Here is a 24824-nt window from a genome sequence, read left to right as displayed (position 1 = left end):
TTTTGATAAACATTAATTATGCACTTTGTGAGTTTTAATTTAAAGAAAACCCATAAGATTGAAATCTTAAGGGCAGCTGCATCTATTTATATGTCATAATGCATTTCCTGATGTTTTAAAAGAAGAAAAGCTGCCTCAATGATATGAACAACTCAGAAAGTGCATGCAGCTTGCAGTGCTGAATTCTCTTAAGGAAATACTTGAAATTTTTTAAATTATTTTATTGTTTTTAAACACTTATCTTATTTGAATGTTTAGTATTATCCTCTCCCCATGTATACAATTTTATGTATACACCCAAAAGAAATGAAAAAGATCGATATGTTATATTCCTCCTCAGAGAGTAGATTTGATGGGGGAGAAACAAGCAGTGTATGTTTGTCCTGGACACAGACCCCCCAGAATTCTCTGTAATGTCTCTCCCACTGGTGGTCACCCTCTGCTTGAACCTCTGTTCATCTCTGCCTCGGGCTATACAATGGAAAGCATGGCCCAACACCACTTCCACTTCTTCTGAGACAAGGACACAGGCCCTTTTGTTTGTTTGGTTGGTTGTTTTAATTGAGACATAATTGATGTACAACATTGTATTAGTATCAGGTGTACAACATGATTCCATAGTATTGTGAAATAATCACCACAATAAAGCTAGTTAATATCCATTACCACACATAATTATAAATTGTTTCTTGTGTTAAGAATTTTTAAGATCTACTCTCTTAGCAACTTTCAAATATGCAGTACAGTATTATTAACTACAGTCACCGTGCTGTATATTACATTCCAGGACTTACTTATTTTATAACTAGAAGTTTGTGTTTTTTGACCACTTCCACCTTCACCCATTTTGCCCATCCCACATGCTCCACCTCTGACAACCACTAGTTTGTTCTATCTGTGGGTTGAATTTGTTGAGTTCTCTTTTTTATTTTTTTTAAGATTCCACATTGGGACACTTGGGTGGCTCAGTGGTTGAGCATCTGCCTTCGGCTCAGGGTGTTATCCCAGGTCCGGGATCAAGTCCCACATCGGGCTCCCCATGGGAAGCCTGCTTCTCCCTCTGCTTATGTCTCTGCCTCTCTCTCTGTGTCTCTCATAAATAAATAAATAAAGACTTTTAAAAAAAGATTCCACATATAACGAAGATATAGTATTTGTATTTCTCTGTTTTGTTTCACTTAGCATAATAGCCGCAAGGTCCATCCATGTTGTCACAAATGGCAGTATTTCCCTTTTCTATGTCTGAATAATTTTCCAGTGTGTATATGTATATCACATTTTCTCTATCCATTCATCCACCAATGAACACTCTTGAATATTTTAAATAATGATGCAAAAATCAATGTACATGAATATATATCCTTTTGAGTTAGTGTTTTGTTTCCTTGGGATAAATACACACTAGTAGAATTGCTGGATCATATGGTAATTCAAGCTTGAGAGAGTGCTCTGTCCTCTCACTGTGGTCTGATTTTCATGGAAGAATGTTCATTCAGTCATTTCCTTCCACAGTTAGGAATTAATTCACCTTGTGTTGCACTTTGAACAGAAACCCAACCCTGACTCTGTATACCTAGGTGTGTTCAATGCTATCAAAAGTAAACTTTTTGATTAGGGCCCTAAATAGGGTGACAAATGAATTACTGGGTAAGAAAGCTATAGCAACCCTACAGGCTACACGATTGCCAAAAATGTAGCCACATGCCTCCATGGTGGGATCAGTGGTGAATGGACCTCCATGTTGCCATTTTATCCTGGATCAAGTTGCTCAAACAGCCTAAAGGTGAAGCCTGGTAAAAGTCTCTAAGGAATATCTAGATCTGGTCCCCGACTTCCTTGCCTGAAGATATACCACTTGCCTTTAAACACCAACTGTAAGTAATTATAAAAACGGAGAGAGATTGTATTTGCAGCTCTTCTGTTAGTCTTTTAAATGAAATGGATTAAAATATTGAAAATGAAATATGTTATTAATTTTGAAAGGGGGTTAGATTGTTAGCTACTTGAAAAACAAAAATAAAGTTCAGGTGCATTTGACTCCTAAGAGAAATGGTTTTTTACTTCTTTTTTATTTAATTACTTCCCACCTTTATTGACATATACTTGACATATTACATTATGTAAGTGCAAGGCATATAGTGTCAACACACTATATATACTTACATGTTTCAAAATGATTACCACCATAGCATTAGCTAACACCTCCATTATGTGACATAACTACTATTACTTTTTGGAGGAGAGAAAATTTAAGGTGTACTCTCTTTTAACAACTTTCAAATTCATAATACATTATTGTTAACTATACTCACAGTGCTGTACATTAGATACCCAGAAATTATTCATCTTACATTTGGAAGTTTATACCCCTTGACATTTTCTCTACCCTCCAGACCTTGGTAATCACCATTCCACTCTCTAATAGTTCAGTTTTTTAGATTTCACATATATGTGAAATCATGCAGTAGTTGTCTTTATCTGACTTATTTCGCTTAGCATAACGTGCTCAAGGTCATTCCATGTTGTCACAAATGGCAGTGTTTCCTTCTTTCTCATAACTGAATAATATTTCAGTGTGTGTGTATGTGTGTGTCCCATCTTCTTTATCCGTTCATCTGTTGATGGACACTTTGGTCATTTCCAGGTCATGGTTATTGTGAATAATGCTACAAAAAAACATGGAATAGAGATGTCTCTTCAATATTCTTTTTTCATTTTCTTTGGATATATACCCAGAAGTGGAATTACTAAATCATAAGGTAGTTCTATTTTTAATGTTTTGAGGAAACTCTATATTGTCTTCCACAGTGGCTGCGCCAATTTACATTCACACCAACAGTACACAAGTTCCTTTTTTTAACATACTTGCCAGCACTTGCTATTTCTTCTCTGTTTGATAATAGCCATTCTAACAGGTATGAGGTAACATCTTATTATGATTTTGATTTGTATTCCCCTGATGATTAGTGATGTTGAGCATCTTTTCATGTACTTGTTGGCCATTTGTAGGTCTTTTTTAGAAAAATATCCTTCAGTTCCTCTGGAAAAGAAAAGTTTTTAAACAGTGATATTGCTCCACACTCTGAAATATCAAAGTGTCCTTTACACTTAACATATAAGACCACAAAGATGAGCAAACAATTCCTTTGAAGGAGAAGATGAATTATAAGTGATTTAGAGATGTGACCCAGAGAACATATGGGGAAGGGACTCAGGAGTAGGCTGTTCTTTGAGAAAGTATCTGTGGCCCTTTGTGTCCAGATATTGAGGCTGGAGCTCTGACCTCAAAAAAAAGTGACCCAATCTGAAATATTCCTCATGTTGTACCAGTGCTACTTTACAATCACCAGAAAACAAAGCTATAGAAGATGGACTTAAAACATGCTGTACTGGTGTTTAAAAGCCTGCACTAGGGATGCATCCTGCTAGGGTTCAAATTGTGGCTCTGATGCTATGATCCAGAGTAAGCTATTTACTCCTCAAGTGCCTCAGTGTCATTGTGCTGTGACAACAGTAGCAGCCACCTCACATTAATTTAAAGGTCTAAATTAAATAGTTAAAAATCTGAGAGGTACCTGAGTGGCGCAGTTGGTTAAATGTCTGCCTTTGGCTCAGGTCATGTTCCCCACACTGGGCTCTCTGCTCCATGGGGAGTCTGCTTCTCCCTCTCTCTCTGCCTGCTGCTCCCTCCTACTTGTTCTCTCTCTCTCTCTCTCTCTCTCTCTCTCTTTCTGTCTCTCAAATGAATAAATAAAATATTTTTTTAAGTTTTAAAAATGTGAGGTTTTTAGAATGGTGCCAATTATATGATATATTATTGTGCCATCATCATTAAATGTCATAAAAATATTTTAATTTAAAGAAAAGAAGATGCTAACAATGAACTAAGGTGGTTTATTAAAGTTTGTTCACCAGAACATAAACACATTAAAGAACTATACTATAACATCAAAACAAAACAAAACAAAAAACAATACTACTCTCATTGGCTGACATCCACATCATGGAGATGTACATAGAAATAAAATATCATCCTAGGTAAGTCTGCCATGTACCTATACAACTATAAAGTTTAATGACTATCACAATTTCTGGAAAGAAATATATCAGAATAGGAATTTGTAGAAGAACTGAGGCCCGAGAAACAGCAGCAGTGACCAAGACCCTGTCACTGATTCCATAAACTGTTAGACTCAGAGGTACAATTCCCCACCACTGTGGAAGTCATCCACACTCTACCTGTTGTGAGGCACGAACCCAAAACATGTTCCTGAAGTTCTTCCTTCAGAAATCAAAAATTCCGAAAAAAAAAAAAAATTCCGTCCTTCAGTTTACCCTCCACAATCTGTTTCTATGAAATTACCCCAGGCACTCTGAAGAACCAGAGTAAACCCACCAGGTTTGTTTACATAGATCCCTCAGTTGAGATGCAGAGCTGAGGAGCATTTTAAAAATAAAAATAAGACTATTCTTTGGAGAAAAATATCATTATATTCTGATTACAGAAAAGCATCCTATCAGTTGAAAATTGGGAAAATACAGAAAAGAACAAAGAAAGGAAAAGGCAACTGTCATTGTATCCTAGTTACTCATCATCCCCAAAACTTGACAAATCCTATCTTTTCACTTTTACACATTCTAGTGGTTGGATAGTTGTATTGGGGGTTTAATTTTTTATTTAATTTATTGATTTGATCTATTCTCTGGTAATTAATGATGTTAGTATCTTTTCATGTATTTCTTGGCCATGTCATATTTGTGAAGTACCCTTTCAAGTCTTTCGCCCATTTATCTCTTGGGTTGTTAGTCTTTTCCTCACGGATTTGAAGGAGTTCTGTGTATAACCTGGATATGACTCTTTTGAGAAATACTTTCTCCTACTTTGTAGATTGCCTTTTTATTCTCTTAAGGTGTTTTTGATGAACATAGTTCTTCACTTTAATTTAATCCAGTTTCGTGATTGTTTTCCTTTATGGTAGATGTTTGTTTTAGTCTATTTAATAAAGGTTGGCTTTTCCAAAGATCATAGAAATATCCTTTCATGTTTCCTTCTAAAAGCTTTATTGTTTTACTTCTCACATTTAGATCTATCATCTGCCTAGAATTGGTTTTCAGGTATGGCATAGGATGAGGTGAGAATTCAGCTTCTTCCAGCTCGATATACAATTTCAAGCACTATTTATTGGAAAGGTTGTGCTTTCCTCTTCTCCTTTGCAGTGACACGTTCTTCATAAACCCAGTAGCTGTCTCTGTGTGCGTCTGTTTGTGGATTCTCTCTTCTGTCTCATTGGACTATTTGTCCTTGCACAAGTACCACACTGCCTTAATTCATGTGCTCTTATAGTAAATCTTGATATGAGGTCGTTTCAGTTAAAAGCATTCAGATTTGGGGCCATAAACAACCAAGGGATAACTTGATCTGAACTCACAAAACTTAATTTATATGCTAAGTTCATGAGAAACCAAACAAGAAGAGGCCAGAGGTGAACAGATCTGCTAGAAAATTCTGCAATATCATACTTCATCTGAGGGGGATGTGGAAGAAGCCAACATGTGGAGCAGTTTCTAACCGCAAATTCTTTGATTGAAAGAACCACAGGTTTATTCACTGCTTACAGTTGCATTCCGTAACTATATGTTAGATTAATAACCGATATTGTTAAGTAGAGGGCCTTCCCCATCCTTAGTCGAAGATGATGTTTCAGGTGTGTGTGCTGGTGCTACCATGACCAGCAGACAGCTCGCAACAGGCAAAACACGCAGCACAGGGTCGCTCTGATTTTGGCAGAACCTTACTTAGCAAGTGGTTGGAAATTATGGTTTTGTGAGTTAAATAGTTAATGGTAGTTAATGTTGAGAACTTATGAGTCAGCCAAGGTTCCAAAAGTTAACAGCACTGGAGTAAGTGAGGTTGTCAAAGAGAAGAGAGCAGAACGAAGAAAAATGGATCGAGATTATAGAAAGAAAAAAAAAAACTTTGGAAAACAGAAGGAAGAGGTGTCAATGAAGAAGCATCAAGGGGTTCAGAGTCAAAGGAGACAAGAAGACATTGGCAGGAGGGTTGACCAGGGTTTAAATTCCAGGAAGAAAAATACTAGGTCACAAATAAGATTGGGAGTCAGCAGGACTGTAGCGGTTCAGAGATTATTTACCACAGGGATGGATTCTAATTTTCAGGTAGCCAAGGCCATTAGGGAATATACTCTGCCTCCATGGAAGTATGCCCTCTAGGATAAGGCACGGTAGAAATAAATACACACATAGCTGGACTCTAGATTTCCATTCTCTATGCATTCAGGTTTGACTGAATACACTTTGGGAAGAAGGCATTTTAAAGCATTTGCCCCGGGGGCGCAGCGGTTTAGCGCCGCCTGCAGCCCAGGGCCTGATCCTGGAGACCCCGAATTGAGTCCCACGTCGGGCTCCCTGCATGGAGCCTGCATCTCCCTCTGCCTGTGTCTCTGCCTCTCTCTCTCTCTCTCTCTCTCTCTCTCAATAAATAAATAAAACCTCTCTGTTGCTATGAATAAATAAATGAAATCTTTAAAAAAAATTAAGCATTTACTATGTAGTAGGTAAGGTGTTTTCATTAACATTGCTGTTTTTAATCTTAAAACATTAGTTGGAGACAGGAACAGTCACCCTCATGCTGAAAGTGAGTCAGACTAAGAAGCCAAGCAAAGGAAGGAGAACACTAAGGGAGCAAGAGTCTATTTGGAGCTGGATGCATCTGTTCCTGAAGCCAAGTTCCATTTTCCCACAGGTCCAAGTGTTTTAGAGTCTCTGTAGCACCAAAGGAGCTGCAGCAGCGTGAAAGCCACGTTCAGCCACCAGGCTCAGTTGCTGGCAGGCATGCACAGACGCTAGGCAGTGAGCTCAGAGGAAGGAATGGTGTGTTCATCCAAACAGCCCTGAAGTTCACATAAACTCAAGGGAGCTGAGATTTGCTGAGAGGTCAAAGCCACATTTGACCTTGTTTATATTTCTTTCACCTCAGGCCAGGTCACAGGGCTTGTTCCCGTTTAGTACCAATTCTCACAGAAATGGCTCCATCTTGTGTTGATGCCAAGAGCTCCCAGAGGAACTTTACCTCCTGAAGGCCCTGAGTGCCTCAGACAGTAGTAGTTTGAGCCTCTGCAATTGCCATACCCAGGGAATGCTGCCCTGCTTCCTTGGAATGCACTTTATGTGCCCACTGACCCTTGATCAGAATTTTGGGCTGCTGATTTTCAGCTGGAACTTGAAGGTAAGAATATGGCTTAGAAGAAATCCTTAACTTGATGATTTTTTTTTATTTCTATTATCATGATGTAGTTACTGCTGTATAGACAGAAGTGATTAACTAAAGCCAGAGAAAGTTTTAAGGAACCTAAAAGGTAAAAGAGATTTATAACCAAGATACCAACCTAACAGTGGAAAGCCTAGAAATTCAGGACCCAGAGGCAAAAATCTCCAAAATCCCTGTCCTATAATACCATCTCTCCTTCCCACCTGGATCTTCCCCTACATGCTGAACCTACAAAGGGGATTAGACCAGGTCCCTGAGCTCCAGGAGAACTAGACATGAAAACAAGTAATTGCAGGGCATTTACATTTCCTAAAAGGCTCTAAAGTCCTGGCACTCATTTTATGCACCAATTAAAATGAGTTTATTTATACAAGGCACTAAGTCCAGCACACGGCTATCTCAATAGCCAATTATTCTGGAGTAATATGGCCCACTTCTCCTGGTTTCCTCATTTTGTGCGTTTAAAGCAAAAAAACTTGGGACACCTGGGTGGCTCAGCGGTTGAGCATCTGTCTTGGGCTCAGGAGTGATCCTGGGGATCTGGGATCAAGTCCCTTGCAGGGAGCCTGCTTCTCCCTCTGCCTATGCCTCTGTCTTTCTCTGTGTCTCTCATAAATAAATAAATTAAAATATTTATTTAAAAAATATAGTAAAAAAACTTAACTCAAGAAATGGGCAGAAAATTTAAGTGGATATTTCTCCAAAAGAGATATATGAATGACAAATAGGCACATGAAAGGATGCTCAACATCACTAATAATTAGGGAAATGAAAATCAAAACCACAGTGAAACATCATCTCATACCTATTAGGATGGCTAACATAGAAATTAAAATTTTTTTAACATATACTTAATAAATAAAAATAATAAACAGAAAATAATTAGTGTTGGCAAGGCAAGGGTGTGACAAAATTGGAACACTTGTGCCTTTCTGGAATGTTAAATGGTGTAGCTAATGCAGAAAACAGCATGGCAATTTCTCAAAACTTTAATGTTCTCAAAAACATAAAATTATCATATGATTCAGCAATTCTAATTCCAAAGAATTATAAGTAGAATCTTGGAAAAATACTCGTTTACCAGTGTTCATAACAGCATTATTTACAAAAGCCAAAAATTAGAAGTAACCCAAGTTCCATGCATGGATGAATGGACAAACAAAATGTCACATATACACATGATGGAACATTATTCAGCCTCAAAAAGAAAGGAGATTCTGACCCCTGCTACAGCATGAATGAACTCTGGAGGCATTTGGCTGAGTGAAATAAGCCAGTCACAATAGGACAAATAGTGTGTGATTCTATTTATATGCAGGGCCTAGAGAAGATCAATCTATAGAGACTGAAAGTGGAAGGGGATGGGGTAAAAGGGCAATGGGGAGTTCACTGTTTCATTTTGGGAAGATGAAAAAGTTCTGGACATGGTGGTGATGGCTGCACAACAATGAGAATGTACTTAATGCCACTGAACTGTGTACTTAAAAATGGTTAAAATGGTAAATTTTATGTTATGTGTATTTTACCACAATTATTTTAAAAGTGCCCTCTGTCTTCTGCCCACAGGGACCTCCCCTCTCGTTGCAAGACAGTATGGCCCTGGCCACAGCATTGGAGGCACAGCTACAACTGAGAGAGGTGGCAGGCATCCCCCTGCAGGCTAGCACTGTGGACAACTGGAACCAGATCCAGAACTTCGAGGCCAAGCCAGATGATCTCCTCATCTGTACCTACCCTAAATCAGGTGATTGTGGGACCAGGGGGACAATCAGACTTCAGCTTGTGGAGTCAGCAAGGGCTGCTCACATCAGTTAAAATCCCCCTCAATACAGTGCACTCATTCAAGGAAAGCTGCTCCTTTTCACTGGCCCATGATGAGGTGATCTTGGGATGCTTAGTGTCCCTGGGTTTAGCCAGGGTCAAGCATGATAGGGTTAGGGGACCCAGCCTGCTGTCCTCTGTCACGGACAGCTCTTGGGTGACGGTGTCATGTGGCTTTGCCTCTGCTGCTCTTTCTCTTCATGGAGACTTCGTCGGTTTTTCTCACATAGACATCCATCTGTCATAGCTGACAGGATCCTGACCTGAGGGGAGGTTGAACCAAACATCATTAGTCTCCACATCCCCTTTTCTCCCCCAAACACTTAAGACAGATTGTCTAACAGGTTTCTCCTTCTCATCCTTTCCACATGGGCGCCAGGGACTACATGGATTCAGGAAATTGTGGACATGATTGAGCACAATGGAGATGTGGAGAAATGTCAGAGAGCCATCATTCAACACCGCCATCCTTTCATTGAGTGGGCTCGGCCACCCCAGCCCTCTGGTGAGAGCTCCCTGCGTACTGCCCTGGCTCCTTTCTTTTAAGATCTTATTTTTTAGAACAGTGTTAGGTTTACAACAACATAGAGGCACAGAGATTTCCCACACATGCACAGCCTTCTCCATTGTTCAATATTCACTCCTCCCCCAGATGGTGTATTTGCTACAATTGATGAGCCTACACAGACATGTCTTAATCACCCAAAGTCCATAGTTCACATTAGGATTTGCTCTAGATGTTGTATGTTCTTTGCTTTTGGACCAATGTATAATAACGTGGATCCAACAATGTACTACCATACGGAGTAGTTTCACTGCCCTAAAAATCCTCTATGTGCCCCCTCGTCACCCTCCCTTCTCCCCAGCCCCTGACAACCACTGATCTGTTTACTGTCTCTACAGTTTGCCTTTTCCAGAATGTCATATAGTTGGAATCATACAGTACATGGACTTTTTAGACTGGCTTCTCTCACTTAGTAATGTGCACTTCAGTTTTCTCCATGTCTTTTCATGGCTTCAGAGCTCATTTCTTGCCAGTGCTGAATGCGATCCCATTGCTTAGATGTACACAGTGTATTTATCCTACTGAAGGGCAGTAGGCTCTCCTGTGGCTCTCCTTCTTCCTTTCTCTTCCTCTCTCTCCTGTCTCTGTTTTCTTTTCTCCTCTGTTTTGTCTCTTTGTTCTTCCTCCCCTCTCATTTCTATCACCATGGGTTTCCTCCTCCTTTCTTCCTCTTTGTTTCTTTCTACAAATTACCTAAGGTTGTTTGCCAAAAATGAATCATCAAGTAAAAAGGAATCTGCCTTATTTTCTTTTTCAACGCTCCCTCTGACCATTGCTGCTGTAGAACATACAGAGAGGGTGGAAAGCTATATGTGGAACACTTCACACTCTCTTCTTTCCTTACTCTACCCATACAAATTCCCAGTGGAGTCAAGGAAGTGCCAGATAATTAGCAAAAATAATGCATTTGCAGCCAACTATTTCTGTTCTGTAGGGAAACTTTTTAGAGTAATACTCAACCCAGAAATTTTTTTCTTCACACCAAAAAAAAGACAATCAGAAGGCAAAAGAAGCCATTCCAGGTAACAGGCAGCTACTGGAAGCATTTTGCAGAACAAATATAGGAGGAAGGCCTACTTTTCTGTTTCAGCATTGCGTAGTTCAGCACAATAAAAAAAAAAAAAAGGAAACACACCTAGCTAGAGCCACAAAACTATAAACAATACAACTCTAGTGTGGAAGTTTAATTTGGACAAAGTGTGGACAGATAAATCTACCAATGCCTTGCCCAGCTGCTCAGACTCCTCTGGTCCTTAGTTCCTATCCGTCTGGTTGACCACTAGCTTAGCAATCCAATGCCTGGTCTGACCCCTGCTCTGAACTACCTGTGGGGCTCTGACCCCACACACAGGGTCAGAGCCCCACAGCACTGCCTGCTTAATTGTGATCCCACTTTGGCAAAGTCAATATGTGTAAAAAGGTTAGGGCAGTACCTGGGACAGAGTAGATCTTATTTAAGTCTTAAATACTACTGACCATGTCTTAGCTAAATCCTTTGCCCCACAAGAGCGTGTGTTCCCTGAGGCATCCAAGCCCAGTGTTTGATCTCATTTCTACATCCCACACCTGCCACCATTGTCTTACCTCTGACAATTTGGGGTATTAAAGAGAGGGGGAAAAGGCCTAAGCATGATTTCTAGTGAGGATTCTTGACAGTGGGGAGCAAAGTATCCAGTCACTAAGTTATCATAAGAAACAGGATAGAACTTATCTGAAGGCAATGCCAGCAGCTGCAGAATTCAAGAAAGGTCGATAACCAAGAACCGAGCATGGCACATCATATACAAACCAAGATAGTTTCTTAAAAATCAAAGTGCCTCATGTCCAAAGAGATGACAAGCAGTTAAGTCTTTACAGTCTTTCCATCCAGGCAGTGGTTTTATTTCAGAGTACATGATCCCTGCCACCAAAGACAAGGACTTACCATTAGGAGGGTAGGATGGTTGCCAAAATAGACTGATGGGAGCTGGTCAAGTATACTGGCCACACTCAGAGGATTCAGGAGTGGACGAACACTGCTGGATATAGTGCAAGTTTGTGTCCCACATAGCCAATCTCCTTCCCAGGCCTCCTTCCACTCCCCCTGCCCCCCACACTACCACCACCTACTGCTAGAGAGCTGTTTTACATCAAAGGTATTGCAGGGCTGACCTAATGACAGCAGGGCTGGGAAGAAAGAATATATAGATGAGATCTAGGAATAACCCTTTCAGCTCAACAAGCATTTATACTACAGGCCCTAGGCTGTACTTATAAGACTCTACACTTCCACTTGCCCTCAATAATCCATGATCCAATGGAGGAGACAAATGCAGACCATATGATGACAAGCAGTGGGTATGTTGGGTGGAGTTAGCATAGGATTTCATAGGACTTCACCATTGGCAGGGTAAAGAATGGGCCTGAAGACCAATGCCTGGGAAGGTGACACCTGCAGTTACAAGCTGCTACTGCTATTGCTGTGTCTCTCCTGCCAGACTGCAAGTTCCTCACGCAGATAATGAGAGCCAAAAATGACTCCCTTGGCTCCCTTCCTTCATGTGTCAGGCTCAGGAATCGACTCTGTGGCCTGAGGTGTGTTCACGGACACTCTCTCCTGCGCTTCTCAACCCCAACCCTAAGGCTGAGCACTCATGTCAGTGACAAGGGAATAAGGCCACCCAACCAGCTCCTCTGAGGTACTGATGTGAGAGAGAGAGAGAGAGAGAGAGAGAGAAATGTATAATTTACCTGAACCTGTGAAAAAAGACATTCATGGATGCTCCACGTAAAGCCCTAAACCCACAAAATTTCTGTCTGCTGTAGGGGTTCTTCAGCAGTAAACTTTGAAACTGGAGCTGGGTCAAGCCGGCTGGGAGAGCTGCATGTAGGAGGAGGAAAGCCTAAGCCTACCAGCCTCCTTCCCACATAGAGGTCATTGGGCCCCAGAACAAAGGGGCAAACATGCTCAGGTCATCACAACCTCTCTCTCTCTTCTTCCTTCTCACCTCTCTGTCCTGTACTCCCTCTGCACTTGGGCCTCTGGAAAGCCCCATTAGTTTCTTGCCTGGCTATACATTTAAAGGCTGTTTGTAGTGTTTCAATCAGATTTTGCACGTGTTTTATAACAGGACAGGTCTTCATAGTGTCCAGGCCACCATACTACTAGCAGTGGAAGTGTCTGGAGAGACTCTTAAAGAGCAAATGGGACCAACCGGGTGCCCAGAGACATAGACAAGAAGGAAGGGGCCTGGAGCAGCAGGATGAATGTAGATAGCTCTGAAGGGGAACATGTGAGCAGGAGACATGACAGAACATGAGGAAAGGAGCTAGAGACAGGACAGTTTTACACGTCTTGCTAAGGAATATAAACTTTAACTATAAACCAGTGGTTTTTAAAAATAAATAAATAAATAAACCAGTGGTTTTCCAATTTTTCTTTTCAGTACCAGGATTTTTTTATTTAAAAAAAAATTTGTTGGGGCCCTGTCATCCAACAATTCCACCTCTGGGTATATGCCCAAAAGAACTAAAAAACAGAGACTGGAAAAGATAACTTGCACACTCATGTTTATGACAGCATTATTCACAACAGCCATGGATGGAATCAACTAAAGTGTCCAGGACAGATGAACAGATAAGTAAAATGTGATACATACATGCAATGAAAGACTATTCAGCCTTAAAAAGGAAGGAAGTTCTAACACTGGCTACAACATGAATAAACCTTAAGGATATTATGCTAAGTAGAATAAGCCAATCACAAAAAAAGATAAACACTATATGATTCCACTTTTATGAGGTAGCCAGAGTAGTCAAATTCATAGAATCAGAAAGAATGGTGGCTGCCAGCGGCTGGGAGAGGGTGGAATGGGGACTTAGTGTTTAACAGGAATGGAGTTTCAATTTTGCAACATGGAGAGTTCTGGAGGCTTCTTGCACAACAGTATGAATGCGCTTAGCACTACTGAACTGGACTCTTTAAAAGGATTAAGATGGCAAATTTTACTTTATATGTATTTTACTACGATTTTTTAAAACTACTAGGGATTCCCAACATATAAAATAAGCAAAATCAAAAATGACCAGAATGAAGCACATCCTTTCAACTCCACTTTGAATCCAGCCTCTTAAACACATAGCTTGGGGAGCAAACGTGAAAAACCACCTTGAGTATGGAAGGTTTCCAAACAAGAGTCACATGGTCTGAGCTGCTCAAAAGCAGCAACAATCTGAAAGCACCAGGGAGCATTTACATTTTCAGGTGTAGGTAACAAGACCAGTTCCAGACCTACTCCCTCCTAGGGTGAAGGGCCTTGTCTTCCTCCTCTTTACTGTGACCTGCAGAGATTCTTGCTCCTCCCAAAGCCCGGGAGAATAACCAAAGCCGTAATGCTCATACAGACCACTTGGACAATTTATATCAGCAAGAGGGCAGTTTGGACTAAGTGGCCTTCCCGGGGATCCAGCTTTTTACAAGTCAAACATGACAACAGCACTCTCAGGATGTCTGTCAGGGGCATCTCCTTCACACCTTTCTTTCTACCCCATGCCCATCTTTGGAAAACCAAGCACTCACTGGAGTACTCAGGGATGAAGAGATATGGAAAGCCAGTGTAGAAGGTTGCTCCAGAGCTTAACTTGTTGATACACATTTACAATAAAATGCTTCTTTATTACCAGGTTTGTTTCCCTCCTACATTCCAGCAGCCTTTCTGACCCTTCATATAGAGGCATTTCCCATCAACTACATATCAGAGTCCAAATTCAGTGTGTCCCTGGACAGCATCAATGTACTCCAGATCCTTGGGGCTGATTCATTTCTCATCACTAACTCTGTTCACTTTGCATAAGCCTGTGATTCCACTAGAATCTAAGATTCTCTAAGATTTCTCTAAGAAGCTTCTTAGAGAAAAGGAGCATGTCTTCTTTAACTTTGTTGCCTTTCCGCTGTATTAGACTCAGACCCCAAATCCAACATGTGTCTGACCGGGGCTGGGGGGTCCTTCACACCAACAACAGACTCTCTATGACACCAGCCAGGTGTCCTACAATTCAACTCAAATCTGACACTACCTACCTGCAGATGGTATCAGATCTCACAGGTGAAGGGCTCACGAAACTGCTCTCCCTGCACTTTAGGTGCCAACTGCAAGTAGTAGATTCCCAGGTTACCCACAACTTCTGTCCAACTTTACTACTAATCAGGTGTTCCCACAACCCTCTCTTTGGCTAGATGGAAGAGACACCTCAGACAAACCATAGGGAGAGGACTCGAAGCTTCTATGCCTTCTTCAGGCACCATCCTCCCCAATCTCATGTTCATCAACCCAGGAGCTCTCAAACCCTGGACTTTGGGGATTTAATGGAGCTTCATCACATAGGCATGATCTATCATTTACTTCATTTTCAGCCCTTCTCCCCTCTTTGGAGAAAATTTCAAGCTTCTAATCATGATTGGTTTTGCTGGTGACCAGCCCCCATCCAGGAACCTCTCCCCTGGAGTCACTTCATTAGAATAGGACACACCTGGGGCACCTGGATGGTTCAGTCAGTTGAGTGGCTGACCAGATTTCAGCTGGGGTCATGATCTCAGGTTGTCAGCTTGAACCCTGCATCAGGTCTGTGCTGAGCAGGGAGTCTGCTTGGAATTCTCTCTCTCTCTCTCTCTCTCTCTCTCTCTCTCACACCATCCACTCCTCTCCCTGATGATGCATGTGCACAGTCTCTTACTCTCTCTCAAATAAGTAAATAAATCTTCAAAAAAAAAATAAAGAACAGGACACCCCTAAACCCAAACAACAGGGGTTTCAGGAACTCTCTACCAAGAAGCAGGGGCAGAAACAAATATAAATTTTCTATTATCTCACATCGCCTAACCTCAGTCTAATGCAATGATTGCACAGAGCGGGTGCCCAGTCAGTGTTTTAGAGTACAGAATGGAAATCACGACTCACATGCCATGAAGTACATGTGTTTTTAGAGATGAAACAAATGACTAACACGTAGGTCAGGTACATGGCAGCCTACTGCAGACATGCAGGGATGGGCGCTATCTAGAAGGCAAGAAAGACTTGCACTCTAGTCCCCTTGGCTCTGCCACAACAAGACCTAGCTTGTCCATTCTCAGCTTTCATCTCCTCATCCTTAAAGTGGCATATTAATTGAAGCTCCCTTCCAGCTCTCTAGCTGTAGGAGTCTACAAAAGTGGTAGTCATCTCAATAATCTCATTATGAAATCAAAAAGGAAAGTCAAGAGATAAGCAGAAAAAGGGAAGGGAGGTGTTAGGACATTCTGGACAGAGCCCAAAATGTAAGTTTCCCCTGCAATGCTTGTACTATGCAGATGTTTCCTCTTGATTTACTTAAAGGGGTGGAAAAGGCCAACGCAATGCCCTCTCCACGGATACTAAGGACTCACCTTCCAACTCAGCTGTTGCCTCCATCTTTCTGGGAAAACAACTGCAAGGTAAGACAGCAACAGCTTCCCTGGGGACAGGCAGGAGACTGGGGCCTCCTGGGAGCAAATCATCCAGTCCCTAACTCACAACAGTGTCATTATATTTACTCTTCCGCCATCTCTGATGTATTGACTGTTGATCAGCAGGAAAATAAAATGTAAAGTTCTATCTATACTCAGCAGGATATTCACCTGAAGGATTTCAAACAAGACATGAAGGCAAAAGCCAGACTGAATTTTTGGTATGAACTGGAGACACTGAGTGTTCAGTGACGCAAGGTTGTGAGCAATTAAGAGAAGAAACAGAGCAGAGAAGAAAAACTGGGGAGAAAGAAAAAAACCCCTAAATATGTTTAAAAGGGTGGAGCAATGTTTCTTAAAGGGAGCCTTGGCTCTGGCCTCTCATAAAATCTGGGCTCTTTATTTATTCTGGGACTTTATTTATTCTGCACTCCAGTGCCTAGTCAGCTCCTGGCACAAAGAGGACATTCAGATGCTGAATGACAGCAAGTGAGTGGCTGTAGAGTGAATGGAGGTGAGGGAAGAAACTGAGGTGTCAGCCAGCACTGGTAAGAAAGTTTTCTCCAAAGTGGGAATGAAGGGGACAAAGGACTAACATGGATGTATTTCTAGGGGACAGTAGCAATCACGGGAGTCCTTTCAGCCCAGTTGTCTCAGGGAACAAGAATCTCCACTTCTGGATTATAGCCAGCTAAGTACCCTGAGAGCTTCTGTACGAAACACCTTGCAATAACACATAACACACGACAAGTTTCCTTGTAAATGTGTCACTGAGATCCAGAGAGGAAAGGAAATCTCTAAGCTCCTCAATGGAAAGGAGAGGTCACTGAGCCTGGAGCTGTGCTGCAGGTATTTGACGACCTGAAGAAGCCAGCAGCGTGGGATTCATGGCTTGGGTCTCATGGAGTCAAAGAATGAATCTCAAGGACACAGGAAAATGAGCAAAGCAATAGACGTCTATTAAGCAGAGATACAGAGCAAGCTCTCAGAAGCGAGCGGGGTCCTGACAGGGTTGACACCAAGGGCTTGTAGTGGGAGTTTTTATTGAGAACCTAGCCTGGGACCCATGGCCTTGAGATTCTTGTGCTGTCTTGGTTTGAGGAGGGACTATTGATAAGACCTTAATGATTTATTTCTTTGTGGTCTGGGGAGTTTCTGTGATTACTTAGTAACTATCAAAGGGGGACACTCCCTAACATTTTGGAGCTGGGGAGCCAGGTTTATCTTTTTTCCTGTTTTTGCTGCTGTATCTCTGTTTCCTTGGGATGGGTGGGAGACTGACTCTGGGGCCTCTCAATGGCTTTGGGATTTATGGGAACCCACAGATCTATGGGAGCCTGACTTTGGGCCTTTCCCTTATCTTTCCCTGCCTAGCCGCATCTGCCCCTAACTCATTCCTACATCAGCTGCACTGGGTCAAAGCCCAGAGCAGAAGGAATCAGAAAAGTGAGGAACCAAAGCTGGGACAGCTGAAGGGCCTCATCCTCAATGGGTGGATGGAGGGAGCCAAGGCAGACCCATGGAAACCTCTCTGTCTTCACCTGGGCTCTCAGCTGCCCTGAAAATGTGTGGCCATAGGCCTCCTGTCTCCAGGAAGGAGGTTCAATGTTATAATTCTTGCATTGTCCAAGAAGCCCCATGCTGAGAAACTAGCATAAGGTGGTTCCCACTGCCAACCTCCCCAGGATGACCTGCAGAAACAAACACTGGGGGACGTAACTCCAGCATGGGCCACAAGGGCCTGCTTGAGTTCACCACCTCACATTACAAAATAAAGAAAGGAACAAGCCAGCAAGAGAAAGTCTGCAAAAAGCACAAACAGCAGGGGTAGACCTCGAGGACTTCAGATATTAAAATGATCAGATATAGAAATGTAAGAATGTTGAAGTTGTGTGAGTAAATGAAAGATTGAATCAAACATAAAAGAAATAAGATACTATTTTTAAGATAGAATTTGTTTTACTAAAGTAAATAAATAAATAGGATTTCTGTAACTGAAACAATATATAAACATTTGCTATAAAAATTCAACCATAGATCTCTGGTTTGCCAGCACCTGGGGTGACTCTCCCTCAGGGACTGGGGAGGGCACAGTGCCACAGGCGTGGAGGGGCCGCCGAGCCTCAGACAGACCACCAAGCCCCCAAGGGGGCGAGGGCACCAGGGCTGGTTAGAGAGCTTCATGAGTGGCAGGGTGGCCATGGGGACAGAGACCCTGCTGTGGGTGAGGGAGGAGGAGCCCTGTCCCACGTCATCTACCCACTTGCTTCTTGGTCTCCTCCTGTGCAGTAGGACCCCCATCTCCGAGTCTGCACCTGCAGGACTGACTTCCTCCCTCTGTCTCTGCATTTGTGGCCTTCAGCTTCGTCACCACCATCTCTGCTTTACAAAGATACAAAGCACCAATCTTAGAGATTAAAATCGCGTTCCTAGCACCCGAACCAGCAGCACAAAACTGGTAGTAGAACCCAAGCCCTGACAATCAAATTTCCTCTCAGTGTTTGTGGGATGTGAGATTGCCATGAAAATAATTTTTGTTGCCACTTACTGTCATGCATCCTTCACAGAATGTGTTATTGATCACCTGTGGCTATTTCACATCAGTTTCTTAGTTCTTTTCTTTCTAGCCCTTTCCATTTCTGGATTTAAAAACTAATAAAAAAAATAGTAATACACTAACACAAATTCAACAACAGGTAAAATGCAGAATAGACATAGCAGAAGAGAGAATTGGTGAACTTACAGGGGGAAATGGGAAGAAGTTTTGAGGAGAGAGCCTTGTGATTTGAGGTGAGAAATATGACAGGAAGATTGATAAAATGAATATCAAGCAGTAATGAAGCCTCACACCTGAAAAGCACCAGGGTCCATCAGGAGGCAGAGGGAGCAAGGGTAAAATGTGGGCAAGAGCCTTTATTGTAGTTTCTGATGGAAGGAATGGGTGAGACAGGTAATCAGGCTTAGGACTGGGTACTTTGGGTGATTTCTGGAGATGCTGGGGCATAGGGACTGCCCCTGGTTATATGGTCCTGGCCCTGGGGTGATTAGAGCAGATGGATTGTGACCCAAAGCATGAAAGCCCAATAAGGGAGATAAAGGCTCCAGACTGGTTGCCTTACATGCAAAAAATGAGTTTGATAGTGAGTTGTCACTATCTGTAGTAACCGGCTAAACCTGGCAAAAGCAGTCCCTCTAAGGTCAGCAAGGCCCCAGGATGTCAGAGTATCAGAATGCAAAAAATGTCACTATTGACATTTTAAGCCAGAAAATTCTTTTGAGGGAGTTGGGGTGAGGGGCTCGCCTGAGTATTATAGAATGTTGAGCAGCATCCCTGGTCTCCACTCATTAGATGCCAGTAGCACTACCACCCCCAGTTGTGACAACCAAAAATACCTCCAGACGTTGCCATAGGTTGCCTAGTGTGCAAAATCATTGCCAGTTTTAGGGTTAAAAAAAAAAAACAGCATCACTATGAAATGACTAGTCACAGATCTGAGGTGGCTGGCCAGTCAACAAGGCCAGCTTGGGATTTATGCATCAGAATTTGAGTGGAGTACGTAGCAGTCACAATGAGATCAAAGGTCAAATTAGGTTAAAGCCAAAGGCTGGGAGGGTAGAAAGATACAAATTGTAGTCAAAATGAAACAGGATGCTTTGTAGAGCAGGAGTTGAGTGATTTGAGATGAAAATAATAGAGTTGATGAGAACAGGAGAAAAATAAGACCATGAAGCCATTCCGATTTTCCAGGACATGGAGATGAAGGTATTAGGAGGATCATCAGCAAGCACGTGGAAGCTTCTGTCTCATGGTAGTTCATAGTTGCTAGAGAAGGATTGGACCCTGACAACTGAAAGGGCAATCAGGAGTTAGGCTACTTACCAGGACTGAGTTTGGAATAAAGAGGAGAATCAGCAGAGAAACAGGGACAGCCAGAGGAAGATGAGGTCATAGGTCAAGTGGAATCAGCAGAGAAGCAAGAACAGCCAGAGGAGGAAGAGGTCACCAGCCAAATTGAACTGCCAGCACAGGAGAACTGAACCAAGTGTGCAAAGCATGAAATTCACCTGAGTGAATTCTGTGAAAATTCACTTTTCATACCATCTTTTACCCACCTCTCTTCTTAACCCAAAGTTCCTTTATGTAGCTCGAAATGCCAAAGACTGCATGGTTTCCTACTACCATTTCCAAAGGATGAATCAAATGCTTCCTGACCCTGGTACCTGGGAAGAATATTTTGAAACCTTCATCAGTGGAAAAGGTAAAGAATAATCCTTCACATCTTTGCATGCCCACTCCATGTAGGGTCAGTCTAGGAATCAAGCATAGCATTTTGAGTCCTGAGAAGCTTATGTTCCTCCTTAGGCATGTCCTACCTCAGACTGGGACTTGGAGGCACAGGGTGGCTGAGCTCAGAATGAATACCCCCAGGCCCAGCAAATATCTCTCACCCAATCTGAAAGCCTTTATGCTAGGTCACTTGACCTGTAGAGTCACCCTCCTTCCAAAGAGTATCCTTGTGCTGATGTCAGGGCATATATGATTATACAGAATAAATAGGAAGCCACGTTAGGTAGCATGTTGGGATAAATTACCCCGAGGCTGTACCAGACCACATCACCCTCCAACTTAAACACATGTGGACTCAGGACATATCTGAGGCTTTGGATGATCCTTTTGTAGACTGTTCTGTTTCCTGTGTCTGTTACAGTGGGCTGGGGTTCCTGGTATGACCATGTGAAGGGATGGTGGGAGATAAAAGACAGATACCAGATTCTCTTCCTCTTCTATGAGGACATAAAACAGGTGAGTAAAAGCCCTTCAGGAGGACTGCTCCAGGCTGTCTCAGGGCTGTGCTTCTAGGAGGGACATCCTGAAGAATTTAAGTGCCATCCTGATACCTCCTTCCATTCCAATGTGATGTTACTATCACCACAGGACCCAAAGCATGAAATTCAGAAAGTCATGCAGTTCATGGGAAAGAACTTGGATGAAACAGTGCTGGATAAAATTGTTCAGGAGACATCATTTGAGAAAATGAAAGAAAATCCCATGGTGAATCGTTCCACGGTTCCTAAATCTATCCTGGACCAGTCCATTTCCCCCTTCATGAGAAAAGGTTTGTGTGGCCTCCAATACTGTCTAAATACAAGTATAAATGAAACGCTCAGTTTGTCTAGTAATATGCTGTCTGCTTCTTAGCAAGGAGATGTTAGGTTTTATTAATTTCAAGAAAAAATATTTGGCTTATTAGGAACAATTTACCACTAATAAGATGGGGATTTGATCCTGGCTGGCTCCCAACACAAGGGGCTTTTTAGGAGGAGTCATGTACAGGTGTAAGGGAAATGTGGTCTCACAGGTAATTAAAAGCAGGAGCCACTGTTGGTCTGGACCTCATGGGGATCCCTGAATCTCAGGGTCAGGACCTCAGCAGTAGGAGGGTACAGCTCTTTGCCCGAAGTCTCCCCCACTTAAAGGACTCAGCTGCCCTCCACATGTCTGCCACGAGTCCTTCCTCCATTGATCAGTTTCCCATCTCTCTGCCAATTACACCTTTTTCCTACTTTCTATCTTCTGTTGACTCAGCTTCTGCTCTCAGCTTGGTCTTGATCATGGCCCAGACATGCTCTATATCATGACTTCCAACTATAACTACCGTTGAGCACTGCCTCATTCTTTTAATATTTCTTAGTTTCCAATTCCCAAAAGAGGAATTCTAATTGCCCCAGCTAATATTTTTTTGAGAAAAAAAAACATTCTCATCTTTCAAAAGTTCCATCTCATGGCCTTTTCCAGTCTATCTTCATCCTCAGATACAACCACCATTATAATTTCTATCACTACAGATTGATTTAGCCTGTTCTTGGACTTCATATAAATTAAATCATACAGTATGTACCTTCTTGTGCCTTGTGTCTGTCACTCAATGTAACATTTTGATATTCCTCCATGGGGCTATGTCAGTAGTTCCTTTTCATTTCTGTGCAGTGGTCTATTATGTGAATATACCACAGGTGGGGTCAAGGCACCAGCGCCTTTGTGCCTTGGCATCAATAGTATCCCTGAGCTAGGAGCCCACCCCCTGCACAAAGCACCCCAGGGCCCTTCTCAGAACTGAGAGCTGCAGTGGATGGGTATGCATTCAAGGGGAAGTGGAACAAGGCAGGAGTGTTTTATGGCCCCAGAAACTTTCCATCAGAGTGACACCTGCATCTCGATTTTTTCCTTTTCTAGGAACTGTGGGGGATTGGAAAAACCACTTCACTGTGGCTCAGAATGAGAGATTTAATGAAATCTATAGGCAAAAGATGGAAGGAAGCTCAATAAATTTCACAGAACTCTGAGCAAGACATACATAGAAAGTCCTTCAGCCCAGCCAGAGTATCTCTGAAAGCATTTTGTAAAGTACACAATTATGGTGCCACTGAACCTGTGATTACTGCGTACTAGCTTTATTTTTTTTAGAAGGATCATGTCTAATGCTTATTTTCTCAACCACTCTTTCCAAAGTAAGAAATAAAGAGGCTTATTCAACAAAGTAAAATATAAGACTTGAATACTGCAAGGATTCTTTAGGTCTCCATCATTCTGGAAAGTTCATCCTTGTTTTTTAGTCTGTAATATACCTTGGGCATAAATATGAAAATATTAGTTTCTATCTATTTTGATAATATGGAATCTCCAACATCTATCTTGGCCATTCAAGAACACTCCAGCTGTGCTAGTTTGTGGGGTTCCACCTGATTACCATGAAAGGGACACTCTGACGGCAGTTCTGATGCAGTCTACTCTGTGAAAACATGTCCCAAGTGCCATCCCTGGTGAGGAAGGAAAGGGAAAGGCACGGAGGGAGAGGCCAGAAGACCAAACACTGATAAGGAGTCATAGTGCTTAATTACAGAAACAGAAGGGGTGTCCATTCTGGAGCCTGAGTTATATCCTGGCAAAAGCAGAAACACAGACGGAGGAGCAGCACCAACAAAGTCAGCCCAGGCATGGTTGTCAGACTTGGAGATAGTCTTTTCTGCAACGCTGTGCCCTCTGGAGGCCGACATTACCAAGCTTCATGCCCTTTTCACTGGTTTCCCATACTTATCCTGCTGAAGCCCTGTTGCTTCATATTTGTTGATTTACTTGTCTATTTCTCCCACCTGAATGTAAATTCTTTACCATTTGGTTCCATGTCTTATTCAACATCTCACTCCCAGTATGCAATGCAATGCATGGTACATAACAAGTGTTCTGCAAGTACTTGGTAACAAGCAAATGAATGCATAGATGAATAACTACAAGAAGGTAGGCACATTTCAGATTACAAATTCCCAACTTTGAGTCCCAACTAGTCGCATTCCAAAGCTGAGGGCAGTAGGTGCTCCTGCTTCACCCGAGGGGAAGGCAGTAAGAGGTTAAATTAAGCCCAACTACAATTCTGACTGCTTTTTATTATCACCCACCTCTAGCAGCTCTAAACAATGTCAGTGATAAAAAAAAAAAATACTCTGTGGTGAAGGAGGAGGATCTTCTATTAGCCCTAAATTCTATTTATTTTTATCTACATTTTTTAGATGGAGGTGCAAAGAGAGAGGAGAGAGAATCCCAAGTAGGTTCCATGCCCAGTACAGAGACCACCGTAGGACTCGATCCTACAACCCTAAGACATGGTCTGAGCCAAAATCAAGAGTTGGATACATAACTAACAGTTATTCAGGTGCCCTCTTGACCCTAAATTCTAAGCAATTGCTTGGTCACTACCACGTTTTAATCATACATATGTAACTTCAAATTAGTGCCTTCTAATTGTGTAAAAAAAAGCTGTCTATATCCCCCACATTTGGCAATTTTAGATTGTAAATTTTTTTTGCTATTTGGTTTCATGTCTGTTTACATCCATATGGAAGTTAATTCAGAGAACACCCAAGCACAGAGACAGCTTCTGTAACTGACACACAGATGCAACTCGGCCTGCTTCCTCAGGGTAAGTTCATTACAGCTCAGGATCCTTCAAGCTCCCTTCAGGTACAATTCGCATCCCTGTTGTGTATGAACATCCCTGTGTTTAAACAGTAGTAGATTCAGAACAAACACTGATAGCATAGTTATTATAAGAATGAAGAAGCAAATTTTGAATTTCTTCAATTCTATCATGCTTTGTGACTCCTTGGAGTTTTTGTTTGTATTCAAAATTTAAAACGGTGAAATTTTTAAAAATGTGAACTGCAAGGTATAAAATTTTTGTTTAATAAGTACAGAATTTTGTTGTTACGGGAAGTAGTTTGCTAATTTTGAATACTATCTGTAAATGGAAATTTACTCTCTTCTGTAATTATTAGTAATGGTTTTAAAACTCAAGAATGAATAAAGAGAATGAACATCACCTCAGTGGTATGATTCAGTAATTGAATTGTACAGGAAATGTAGTTCATCTTTAGGAACAGGACATTTCCTGTCCCCCCTCCCTCCACCCCACCAAGAGAATACTTATAGAAATTTTCAACAGAAGAAAACCATGGTAAAACTGAGGGATTCTGGGATGCCTGCATGGCTCAGCAGTTGACCACCCGCCTTTGGCTCAGGGTGTGATCCTGGATTCCCAGGTTCGAGTCCCACATCGGGCTCCTTGCAGGGAACCTGCTTCTCCCTCTGCCTGTGTCTCTGTCTTTGCGTGTGTGTCTCTCATGAATAAATAAAT

General features: G+C 42.0%; 1 protein-coding gene across 5 annotated transcripts; it reads left to right on the top strand.

The window, feature by feature from the left end:
* The first annotated feature begins 1673 nt into the window (after nucleotides 1-1673).
* Nucleotides 1674-24509, top strand: LOC112929150 (sulfotransferase 1C2). Of its 5 annotated transcripts, none has more exons than XM_072741527.1 (9): nucleotides 1674-1874; nucleotides 6998-7246; nucleotides 8855-9032; nucleotides 9489-9614; nucleotides 16025-16122; nucleotides 20267-20393; nucleotides 20844-20938; nucleotides 21071-21251; nucleotides 23701-24509. In XM_072741527.1, exons 2-9 carry the CDS (start codon nucleotides 7157-7159, stop codon nucleotides 23826-23828), a joined length of 1023 nt encoding a protein of 340 aa, XP_072597628.1. In that variant the 5' UTR covers nucleotides 1674-1874; nucleotides 6998-7156; the 3' UTR covers nucleotides 23829-24509. The 5 variants fall into 5 exon arrangements, with proteins under 5 accessions (XP_072597628.1, XP_025866820.2, XP_072597629.1 ...); XM_026011035.2 differs by having other exon boundaries at nucleotides 22370-24509; XM_072741528.1 differs by lacking the exon at nucleotides 6998-7246.
* Nucleotides 24510-24824: the final 315 nt, after the last annotated feature.

Source organism: Vulpes vulpes, chromosome 16 (genome assembly GCF_048418805.1).
Source record: "Vulpes vulpes isolate BD-2025 chromosome 16, VulVul3, whole genome shotgun sequence".
Lineage (NCBI taxonomy): Eukaryota > Metazoa > Chordata > Mammalia > Carnivora > Canidae > Vulpes > Vulpes vulpes.
Note: the sequence above shows the minus strand (reverse complement) of the source record. Positions and strands in the feature narration are given on the sequence as shown.

Excerpts from the sequence above, each read along its gene's own strand:
- LOC112929150 (XM_072741527.1), top strand. The coding sequence starts at position 7,157 with ATGCTGCCCTGCTTCCTTGGAATGCACTTTATGTGCCCACTGACCCTT. Across the intron at positions 20,394-20,843 it reads AACCTTCATCAGTGGAAAAG|TGGGCTGGGGTTCCTGGTAT; the intron begins GTAAAGAATAAT and ends TGTCTGTTACAG. Across the intron at positions 20,939-21,070 it reads TCTATGAGGACATAAAACAG|GACCCAAAGCATGAAATTCA; the intron begins GTGAGTAAAAGC and ends CTATCACCACAG.